General features: G+C 36.8%; 1 protein-coding gene across 1 annotated transcript in view; it reads right to left on the bottom strand.

Annotated features, from left to right (window-relative positions):
- The window catches only part of LOC127443629 (protein FAM184B-like), a 61646-nt gene that overhangs the window by 18623 nt on the left and 30418 nt on the right, over positions 1–12605 (bottom strand). The window contains exons 4-7 of the mRNA XM_051702342.1: positions 10778–10913; positions 10381–10532; positions 6453–6725; positions 4669–4764 (exon numbers count right to left, since the gene is read on the bottom strand). Coding sequence (XP_051558302.1) covers positions 4669–4764; positions 6453–6725; positions 10381–10532; positions 10778–10913 — 657 coding nt within the window. The remainder of the gene's footprint in view (positions 1–4668; positions 4765–6452; positions 6726–10380; positions 10533–10777; positions 10914–12605) is intronic.

The following is a 12605-nucleotide window of genomic DNA, read 5'->3' as shown; positions in this document are numbered from 1 at the left end:
TGACTTGCAAGTGGCCTACAGAACAAATGGCTACCTGTCATCTGATATATAGCAGGGACCACGATGATGCTTGCTACAGTGTGACAGCATGAAAACAAAACACTCTCTTTCCTTATACTTATTAAGGACTAGTTTGCTACCCTGACCCTGGCAGCCTGCTGGCAGATTTAGCATTATCTGAAGCGTTGTGCCTTGGGCAGTACAAATGTTATTCTTGCTATCTCATTTATCATGGTCATGTAGAGGTCTGGGCTGCTCAATCTGTCTGTATTTAAGCAGAGCAACTGCTCCTGTTCCTTTTACCTGAGCCTCAAACTAATTTAAAAGAGCTTGATATGTACCCTATATAGTTCAAGTTATTCATGGAGATCCAATTCATTGTCAGTGATGTTATGTAAACATATCCAAGACGGTTTTGTTTTTTGAGAGGAAAACTTTTTTATATACTATACGATTATAGAAAATTAATAATTGTCGATTATTGCCCTTGATATTGTAATTGTGATTATTAATGTTGAATAAAATATAAAATTACCATGATGTCACAAAGCAAGCAACCGTGCAGTTCTTCAGAGCAGTAGATTTCAATGGTGGATATCAGCTGCGCTCCAGTTTCTTAAGCATCTTTTAAGCATTAAATATTGTAATAATGTTTGTTAATGTTTTGCCAAATAAAAATTATTTTAAATGGATATCTATGGTATAGAATAAATGTAATTATTGATAAATTACTGCTTAAATTATTAGTCCACATACAGTAAATAATATGACGTATTCAATATTCAAACTTATTAACAGCCAATTTAAATTGACCAAGTTACTTACTGCGTTCAGTAAGCCCTTTGGTGGCGAGACAGGGGACCATTCATCCCGTTAGATCTTCAGTGGTGATCTTGTTCATGTAAGATCATCGTTAGATAATTTTTGGCCTCAGTGGTTGCACTTTGGAAATTAAAAACTGTCATTTGTGATCGGAGTTTGTGTGATTCGGGAAAATTTTAAATCTACTAATACCAGCTGCTTGGCAAATGGGTTTTATTAGAGCAGACACGATAACAATGACAGTGATTCCTGAAATATGCTATTCATGCCATATTCTTTGTTGGCTACACCTCCAAAACAAACTTAGAACAGTTAAGCTGAATTACTTTTTTGCTATTTTGTACAAATAAAATTCACCTTTGCCTACTTATTAATATGACAAAACAAAACTGTTTTTAAATTTTTTATAAATTGTACACAGAAATCGAGCAACGTGACAAACTCTCCCATTACAATGACTGAAGCTGTCACTCACTGCAGGTTTACACTGTTTAAGACTAGGGATGCACCGATACCACTTTTTCTCTTCCGATCCAATTCCGATATCGGAAATCTCAGTATCGGCCAATACCGATCCCGATCCGATACCAGTGTTGTTTTTTTGCATAATCAGTTTAGAATCTCTTTACATTATTTTGTGGAACTAATTGGGTGTACTCTTTAATATGTAAAGAAACACAAACCTCTAACTACACATTATTTCAATATAAATGTATAGCTTATTAAGAAACACTTTATTGTTAACTAGTATACTGGATAATGTAGCAGCAAAATTAACAGTAATTCCAGTATAAGTCATCAGTAGAAACATTTTGTTGTAAGATATCAGTCCATTTTTCATACACAGTTATTTTTTGGAACCCATTCAACTTAAATATTATTATAATTTGTAAACAAATGATAATAATAATAATATATTATAATAGAAATATATAGTAATATATCTCAATCATGCACCTTTAACATTTAAACCCTCACGCTTTTATTTTGACATTCTGAACTCTCCAGGAAGTCCTGTAAGTGTGTCTGTTTGGAGGCAAGTTCACAGTAGTTTAATTCACTTCTTATTCAAATTCTGGTATAAAAAAAAATAAATAAAGAAAAAGCACCTCCAGTGCCATTCTAAATGCATATTATAAGTGAACCGAACTTTTGAGCATCTACATCTGAGATGTTATTCGTGAGTAGCGCTCAAATATTGCCCACCGCGTGAAGGCTAAAAATAGCCGCAAATATGTGTGTAAACAGAGCAGCGCCATTCACTGACGCGCTGGAGCTGCGTGTGCATTTTATATATTTACTTATTAAACACAGCCTTTTGTGATTCACAGAACTACTGCACATCTTCAAGTGGCTTTGAATAAAATACACGTCATATGAACTACTTTAATGGTGTTTTAATGGTTCTTTTATGTCATTTTTGGAGCTTGACAGTAACGAACAAGACTAACACACAAAATCGGATTTGGATCGGGCTCGTCGGACCGATACACGATCCATCTAAAAGCTTCAGTATCGGGGCCGATACCAATCCAAGTATTGGATCGGTGCATCCCTATTTAAGACCTGCATTTCGACACAAGCTCAATGACGCTCTGCACAAAGTTCTGCACTCTCACGTATGCTCTCATTAAAAACTAAGCTGTCTAATCAGCATAATAAATACATTATTTACACAGCATCTATGCCTTGATTAGAACTGGAGCATTTTAGTTTTGTCGTGTTGCTCATTTGCAGTGTATTTAACATATATGTTCGAAGCGAGCGGTGCAATATGCAATGAATCCAAAATAATTCTAAAGTGCTTTTAGCTCTTGTTCTTCAGCTTCTTTTCGAGTGTCAGGTGATGTTTCTTCAGTATTAATTTTCGTGTGCCACCGCGAACAGAGGTGGAACACAAAGCAAACATCTGGGCATTCAGACTTTCACATTAGGATCAGTTGTCATTACTGATAGGACGGAGAACTAATTTAAGCAGCTCTGATTGGCCATTGCCGGTTCATTGCTCAACGGACATGTTAGTGATTGGTTAGAATACTCAACCGTTGCAAAAACACGTTGTAAATAGAAACCACTGACGCAACAGGAGCAGACTTAAATTGAACGCTGAATTCGTCAGTTTTCACGATTACATAATCGTGGCAGCCATAATCGTAATTAGTTTTTCGTTTAATTGTGCAGCCCTAATGTACAGTCATGTGAAAAAGAAAGTACACCCTCCTTGAATTCTATGGTTTTACGTATCAGGACATAATAAAAATCATCTGGTCCTTAGCAGGTCTTAAAATTAGGTAAATACAACCTCAGATGAACAACAACACATGACATATTACACCGTGTCATGATTTATTTAACAAAAATAAAGCCAAAATGGAGAAGCCATGTGTGAAAAACTAAGTACACCTTATGATTCAATAGCTTGTAGAACCACGTTTTGCAGAAATAACTTCAAGTAATCGTTTTCTGTATGATTTTATCAGTCTCTGGAGGAATTTTGGCCCACTCTTCTTTACAACGTTGCTTCAGTTCATTGAGGTTTGTGGGCATTTGTTTATGCACAGCTCTCTTAAGGTCCCGCCACAGCATTTCAATCGGGCTGAATCTGGACTTTGACTGGGCCATTGCCACACCTTGATTCTTTTCTTTTTCAGCCATTCTGTTGTAGATTTGCTGGTGTGCTTGGGATCATTGTCCTGTTGCATGACCCAATTTTGGCCAAGCTTTAGCTGTTGGACAGATGGCCTCACATTTGACTCTAGAATGCTTTGGTATACAGAGGAGTTCATGGTCGACTCGATGACTGCAAGGTGCCCAGGTCCTGTGGCTGAAAAACAAGCCCAAATCATCACCACTCCACCACTGTGCATGACAGTTGGTATGAGGTGTTTGTGCTGATATGCTGTGTTTGGTTTTCGCCAAATGTTGCGCTGTGCATTATGGCCAAACATCTCCACTTTGGTCTCGTCTCTCCAAAGGACTTTTTTCCAGAAGTCTTGTAGTTTGTTCAGATGCAACTTTGCAAACCTAAGCCGTGCTGCCATGTTCTTTTTAGAGAGAAGAGGCTTTCTCCTGGCAACCCTTCCAAACAAACCATACTTGTTCAGTTTTTTTCTAATTGTACTGTCATGAACTTTAACACTTAACATGCTAACTGAGGCCTGTAGAGTCTGAGATGTAACTCTTGGGTTTTTTGCAATTTCTCTGAGCATTGCACGGTCTGACCTTGGGGTGAATTTGCTGGGACGTCCACTCCTGGGAAGATTGGCAACTGTCTTGAATGTTTTCCACTTGTTAATAATCTTTCTTACTGTAGAATGATGGACTTTAAATAGTTTGGAAATGGCCTTATAACCCTTCCCAGATTGATGGGCAGCAACAATTGCGTCTCTAAGATCATTGCTGATGTCTTTCCTCCTTGGCATTGTGTTAACACACACCAGAATGCTCCAAACCAGCAAACTTCTAAAACTTGGCTTTTATAGTGATGGTCACACTTGCTGATGATCAGTTAATCAAGGGCATTTGATTAGCAGCACCTGGCTACTACTTAGCCTCTTAATTCCTAAGGAAGCAGTAAGGGTGTACTTAGTTTTTCACACATGGCTTCTCCGTTTTGGATTTACTTTTGTGAAATAAATCATGACACGGTGTAATATGTCATGTGTTGTTGTTCATCTGAGGTTGTATTTACCTAATTTTAAGACCTGCTAAGGACCAGATGATTTTTATTATGTCCTGATACGTAAAACCATAGAATTCAAGGAGGGCGTACATTCTTTTTCACATGACTGTACATTGTTTATATGGCATCTGCATTCCTCTGTGTTTTTGTGTGTCATTTCTTACCTGTGTTTTGGACAGCTCTAGTTGGTTGCATAGCTCTTCCTTCTCTGTCTGTAAACCCTGTTTCTCCTCTTCACTGGCTTTCATCTGCTCCTCAACCTGTAGTCAAGCCAACATCATAATACTAGTATGGTTGGTGTAAGATATTATTTTTGTATCTATAGTAAATAAACCAAAAATTACAGATAATACATCAGTCAGGGCTGTCGCTGTTTTAACGAGTTCTTTTAAATGGGACCAAATTCTGCATTTATCTAGCAATTTTTCTCACCTGTGTTTCACTTATGATGTTAGTGAAGGTTTCTGGTCCCAAAAACAGAATTAAACAGACTTGTATTTGCTCCTGTCCCTTTAAGACTTCTAAAGGTAAATTACCGTTTATTAGTGGAAAATCTCTGCATACAGGCGCAGTGTTGTTAATAAGGATGTGCCAAGCTGCTGAATACTGAATAGACATTGATATGTAAGCATGAGTGATCATTTGTTACTGTGCTAATGGTTCTGATTTCTGAATGACCCATTTCTGCAGCTTAGTTGCCATAATTGGTCTGAATGGACTGGGGAGGGAGCTTACTGTCTACATACACAGCGCAGAGAAAATCGTTTTTTCTATGTCCCCTTTAATAGTAAAACCACACTGACAGTGTGTAACAGTGGCAAATGAGTGGTTGTGACATCATAAATTATTAACTAGGCTTAAACAATAGAGTTTAGTGCAGTGATACATAAAGTCCAGCCACCACAATCTGGATTTTTCCCCCCTTGAATATTAAGTACATAATAAAAACTGCTTTATTACCAGAAGTGTATAGGGTCATTAGAGACCCTAGATATGTAAGTAGTGTATTTTTTTCTTCTGCGCTTCTATAAATCATATTTTTATGATGATTTCATATCTATAAAAGTTTACTTTCACAGGATATATATTTCTTTGTTTATTACAAGTCAAACAAGTACTATATTCATACAAATGACTACCATATCACTTTCATTTTCTGTGTGTCAGTGTTGAATTATCAGTATTCCCTATGTGTGTACACATACATATTATACATGCTATTTGTCATTCAAGGTGGTGCTGATGTATCAGTGGTTGACTTTATTTACATTTGACATTGCTATTTGACAAAGAAGCAACATGGAAGTAAACTATTGCAAGTGTAACACATGAACATTATGATTTGGCTATTGACATTTGGGTATACTACTGAAATTATGTAAGTTGTGCCTCTATTTAGACTCAACGAGTGCCTAAGAAAATACATATGTGTAGCTTATGTGTAGTTTATGTGTAGCTCATGTGTTATGTGTAGCTCAATATGTGTTTGACAGCCAGTTGTGTCTCATGAGATTTTATTCTATATTTTTTGCATCATCTCTTTGATAAATGACAAATAAAACATCTAACTATCTCTGAATATATTCTATTCTATTATTTTGTAATGGTCTTGGAAATATTTTGAAAATTTGACAGTATCTGGGCATTTGTAGATCCATTTTTAATAGATATCTCTAAAGACCTGAGTATGTAAATGTTTGGGGAAACAACCATGCATTAAAGGGTTAATTCACTTTGACTTTATTGTTCTGGAAAATGAAAAGGCTATTTTAAAGAATTTTATCTTAAAAATTTAGCTTTTATTTTTATTACTAGGGCTTTTTATTCAATGGTCACCACGCATTTTCCAAAAGTGGCCCCCAAGCTGCATAATATGAGTGTCTCTGAGTTAGTGCATCAACATTTTGCATGTTTCCATGACAACAGTAGCTGGAACCTGCCATTGTACCTGCTGTATCCTCTTCTTTTCTCCATCCAGCATAGCATGTGCATGCCGTAGCTCACTGGCATGTTTGCGGATCACCTCTTCCAGCGCTTTTCGAAGCTGCTCTTTCAGCCGTGTTTTCTCTTCTTCCATCTTTTGCTGCACCTGTTTCTTCTCTTCTTCCAGCTCCTGTCTGTCATTCTTTCGTTCTTTCTCCACCTCCTGCTGAAGGCGTCCGATCTCCTCAGTGTGAGCACGCTGCAGCTCCAGACGCATAGAGGATAGAGCATCTGCATGCTGAACACACATAATATTTAATGATATAAAACCTGTAATGCAGTAATTTCAGGATAGCATCAGTGATAGGTCATAAGAATGACACTACACATACAGTAGTTTAGCCTCTGAGGTGTCACTGTTTATGTTTTAAGATGTGCCAAGGGCTTGGTTGATCTTTCTAATGTGATAGTGTTTGATTGGGTGTGATTTACACACTGGTATATCTTTGTGTGTCTTACATTGTTGAGCAGGCAGGTATCATTTGAAATGCAATTTTAAGTACAGTACCTCACCATGTGGTTTGCGTGTTCTCATATGTAATTGTGGCTATAGAGAATAGCAGAAGTATATGCTTAAAGACCCCATTAAATGGCAAGTGCAATTTTTTTTTTCTGTGTTGACATATTTACTAAGTTGGTAAATATATAAAAAAGTAATTATAAAAAAGGTAATGATATAAAAATAATGTGTTAAAACAATTAACGCAATTAATCATGCACCCTGTGTCAAAGTCCGTCTCCCTCGTGTTTCCTAGGACTCTTATTTTGAAGTGTTTCCCCTGGACTACGTTACCCAGTATGCACTGCCCTCATCACTGCCATCTGTTCCTTATTGTTCTCACCTGTTTTCCATTCCCTCATTAGCTTTTGTAGGTATAAATAACCTTTAGTTTTTGCATTCCTTTGTCAGTTCTTGTTTGTTACTTGAGTTCACGTTTGTTTGTTTCACTTTTATCATGTTCATTAAGCTTGCAATTAGATCCTACGTCTCCTGTCTCATCTCAGCAACATCTCAGCTTACACCCTGACCATATGTCAATTTCACAATAAGGAATTTTCCTACTAATGGAGCAATTCAAGCTTAGAGTACCACCTTTATGATTTTACGACTCAGAGTCAACATGGGGCAGTCAGCATAACTCCAGCTGTACAGGCAACAAACCAACAACTAGGGATGCACAATATATTGGCGGCCAATATATTATTGGCCGATTACTGGGAAAATCTAAATATTATTATCGTATTAGCCATTATATTATAATGAAATTACCGCCGATATTTTCGCTGATAATTTGTTACGGCTTATTTGCTTGCGGCTGAGAAACTCTGACTGCCTGCAGCGACTAGGCAGCCCCAAGCGACAGTGCACATGCACCACACAGTGTGTCTGTGTGAGTGAGAGCAGGTGAGAGCCAAGCTGATGTTGCACTGTGTGGATTATTTCAACATCTCTGCACCTTGTTACTTTGTTTTGGGTCTGGTTTTAATTCGGGATCATCAGTTGTAAGTAACAACATGCCATTTCCCATATTCTGTTTATGTTTCATGAGGCAATAAACAAAAAAAGCGACAAGTACATGTATGTTACTTTGGGGCAGTGCCATAAAGTTGGCTTGAAGTTGGACGTTCGATATTCAGAAATAGTTGCAAATTTAGGGACTGTCTCTAAAGTTACATACGACATTGGTGTACACATTTCTAACTTCAATAGCTTTGAAGCATATCACCTACAGTCACAAAACCAAATCCCAAGTGTTCAGCTAGGTGTCTGCAATAATGCACATCTTTTAGATTTATTTTGTGTATGAGCCTATACAGCAGGGACATACATAGCAATGTTTACATATGATCTGACAGTTTATTTTAATAGATATCAAAAATCTAAAAGGTGTGCAACTGTACATTATTGCTGACATCTAGATGAACAATTTGGAGTTGGTTGTATTACTGCAAGTCATTCTCTTCAAATGCTATTAAGCTTCAAATTATGGTATATTTTGTGTATGATTTGACAGTTTATTTGAATAAATATGAAAAATCCAAAAGGTGTGCATTATTGCTGACATCTAGATGAACACTTTGGAGTTGGTTGTGTGACTAAGTCATTCTCCAAATGCTATTGAGCTTAAAATGATGGTATATTTTGTGTATGAGCCTATACGGTAGTGATATACATAGCAATGTTTACATATAATTTGACAGTTTATTTATGAAAAATCTAAAATGTGTGCATTATTTCCTGACACCTAGATGAACACTTGGAGTTGGTTGTATGACTGTAAGTCATTCTCTTCTATGATATACATAGCAATGTTTACATATGTTTACATCATATAAATGGGCACCATACAATTTATGCAAGTGTATTGTCGTTTATGTCTCATTCAAATCAGCATACATTTGTTTTATAGGCACATTTCTAGTTTATGTTACATCAGCCAAACCTTACATAGCAGCAAGTCCAAATTCCAAGCTTTTACATGACACCTATTTTTCAAATGATAAGCTTTTAATGAATTAGCTAGCTTCCAAGCTAATCTTTTCCAGGAATTAAAACTTTTTTTAAATATCGGTTATCGGTTGGTATTGACCACAATGAGCTGTGAATTATCGGTTATTGGTATCGGCCCAGAAATTCCATATTGGTGCATCCCTACCAACATCTGTTCAAAGACAGCTGGATAGAGCAGAGTGCAGGGGTCTCGAGACTCGTTTTTTAGAAGTTTCAAACTATATTTAACTTAATACAGCTTCCTAAAATTGCAGCGTTTCTAGCTAGATATGCTGAAAACCAGTGAAACTTGACGCAACTGGCTCATGTGTTTATAGGCCAATGACAACAGAGCAGATAGAATGCAAGAAAATGTCCTGTAAGAAGAGCCTGAGTCTGCCTCGGCAGACTGACAGAATAAATTGCTAAATTAATTGCTGTGAATTGATTGTAGGGCAGGGATAGGCTAATGTTCAATCATATGGAAATAAAACAAACAATATATTGACCTCTAAAGCTAAAGCGTTTTATCATTTCTAATCAATTCTTTACTCATCTGCCACAATAATGTAATTTCTTTGAATTATCTGAATGAATATGTCCATCAATCCATCTTCTAAAGCTGCTTGTCATATATAGGGTTACAGGTAGTGCTGGAGCCTATCTCAGCTGTCTCGGGCCGAAGGCAGGGAAACACCCTGGACAGGTGGCCAGTCCATCACAGGGCAAACACACACAGACATACACATTCACACCTGAATGATTATGTATTATACTTATAATTATTTTGATTATTATATATTTAATTATTATATCAATATAAAAAATAATAATATATGAGATTAATTCAATTAATTAATTGGCATGTAGTGTAATTAATTCAATTAAAAAATTTAATCAATTGACCCTTTGCTAAGCTCCGCCCCCCTTGGTTCCCGTTGCTTGCTCTGACCAGCTTCGCAGAACTTCCCATATTAATGAATGGAAGAATGCAGTGAAAGGCATAGTTTTTGTCAAATTATTCTCATAAACGGAATTGATTATATTCTTACTTGGGCTGGAATGTAGAGTGACATTTTAAAGCATATTTATGATGTTTTTTTGTAATACAAATTGTTAAATTACAAAGTAATTTGATTGAAAACTGTGGAGACTGTGAATCTGAATTTAGGCAAACAATTATCACAGAAAAGAGAAAAGCATCATTTGATAGCTATCACACACCTGATAACATTAGTGTAAGTGAATTGTTCAGAAATACTTTTAAAGCGGGGCTTAGAGAAGGGTAAATTGACAGCCCTAATGAGTAATCAATATTTTTCGTTTGTTTTCCTGAAAGATTAGTCTTTAGGGGGTGTTCAAAGGTCTCAATGATGCATTTGAACGTGTGAGTGTTGCTCGCCTGTTTGAGCATGCGGGCGTGGTCATTGGAGCGACCATTGTTCTGAAGCTCCAACTCTTTGTTTCTAATGTTGAGACGACTGAGTTGAGACCTCAGCTCCTCCACCTCTGCAGAGACTCTCACCTGAGAAGAACTCTGACTCATTAACTCCTCTGCAATACAGGGAAGCAAACAAACCAGTGAAACACATGACAAATGAAGATTAGATCAAAGGAGCCAGAGCAATCAATGAATAAAAGCTTGTGATCACAACTGCCACAAAAGCAGTTGTTTCCCCAGAGCTGTAAAGATCAACAATGGAATAGTCACACATTATTTACTATAGAAAAACACTTATGTTTTAATGATAACGGAGAGAAATGCACAAAGTTAACACAAGGATTTGTACTGTGTGTACCTGACTTGCTCTGAAGCTCATTTTCTTGCAGTAATAATCGTTCTTTAGCTACAGATAACTCCTCCTCTGCTTTCTTTGCCACACCCTCTGCCTCGGTCACCCTGTGACGCCCCTCCTCCAACTGCTCCTCCAGGTCCTTCAAGACAGCAGACATAGAGAAAGAAAGACTTCTGAATAGCCTAATATTCCATAACTAATATTGCAGCATTGTACCACAAATAAAGACTTCCTTCCTTTTCATTTAAATTCCCTCATCATTTACTCACCCTAATGCAATCCCAGATGTGTATGACTTTCTTTCTTCTGCTGAACATAAACAAAGATTTTTAGAAGAATCTGTTGGTTCTCACAATGCAAGTAAATGGTGGCCAGAACTTTCAAGGTCAAAAAAGCATATATAGGCAGCATAAAATTAATCCACACGTCTCCAGTGGTTAAATCAATTTCTTCAGAAGTGATATGATATGTGTGGGTGAGAAACAGATCATTATAGGAAAGTCCTTTTTTCCTATAAATTCTCCTCCCTGCCTAGTAGGTGGCAATATGCACAAAAGAAAAAGAAAAAAAGAAGAATGTGAAAGTAGAGATTTTATTGTAAAAAAGGACTTAAATTGATTTTTTTCTCATCCACACCTATCATATCGCTTCTGAATATATGGATTTAACCACTGGATTCATATGGATTACTTTAGCGCTGCCTTTATATGCTTTTTGGACCTTCAAAGTTCTGGCCACCATTCACTTGCATTGAATGGACCAACAGAGTAGAGATACTTTTCTAGAAATCTTTGTTTGTGTTCAGCAGAAGAAAGAAAGTCATATATACATATCTGGGATGGCATGAAGTTGAGTAAATTATGAAAGAATTTTCATTTTTGGGTCAACTATCCCTTTAAGGTCCATGATGACATTAATCAATCAATTCAGGCTATGTTTGGAATGGAATACTGCTGCTTACTACATACTGTATAGTATGTACTGTATACTGCCCACTGTTTAAAAAAAGTAGTATGTGAAACAGTAATATCCAATGATAAACATTTCAAACAGTTATGTGCATTATGTTGCATGTTAAATTCAGTGAGAGGCATCCAGTCATCAAATTATGATTATCTGGTATTCTTAATCCAATTCTGTGTAAAAATGAAAACACTTTGATCACATAATGATTCAAGAAAGAAACTGAGAATTAATAATCACGGTCTGAGGGAAAGTAGTAAACTAATTCATAAATATGCATGTTTTACAAATTATGATTCCATTTCTACCAAGAAATAAGCATTTTAATCATTAATAGTTGCTTGGTTATCTTTAAAGCTCACCTGAATTTGTTCTAGATCATTAGACATGATGTTGTATTGTCTTAGAAGCCTGACTAAAAACAGTTTCCTTACTAAAACACTTTTTTTTTTTAAAGTCATATTGACTAACTGGGCAGCAGGGTTCAGTTTTGAACACAACTAGCCTTAGACTGCCTCAAGCTCACTTTGAGGCAACGACACTTTGATTATAAACCAGCAACTGCTGTGAGTTTGCAGATCTGAGGTGGCTTTGATTAAGTTTCCGTGAAGGATGTTGAGCCAAAGCAGAGAGAGTGTTACTCATCTGCACTCAGTGTATAACATTTCTAGGCAGGTCTAATGTGCATTAGCTGTGGTGTACGCAAGAGCAGCATCCAAGACAGCAGAGCTCTTGTTCCATCAATGTCCTCACAGTCAATGTTGCATGCCTAGCAACCGTTGCTGCTGTTGCCTCTTGACTATACCCTGTTATAAATACTGTGACACTGCTTAGTCTAATAACTTGCTTTTCCCCCGCACTTTTACTT

The sequence above is a fragment of the Myxocyprinus asiaticus genome, chromosome 7 (genome assembly GCF_019703515.2).
Source record: "Myxocyprinus asiaticus isolate MX2 ecotype Aquarium Trade chromosome 7, UBuf_Myxa_2, whole genome shotgun sequence".
In the NCBI taxonomy this organism is placed as follows: Eukaryota; Metazoa; Chordata; class Actinopteri; order Cypriniformes; family Catostomidae; genus Myxocyprinus; species Myxocyprinus asiaticus.
Note: the sequence above shows the minus strand (reverse complement) of the source record. Positions and strands in the feature narration are given on the sequence as shown.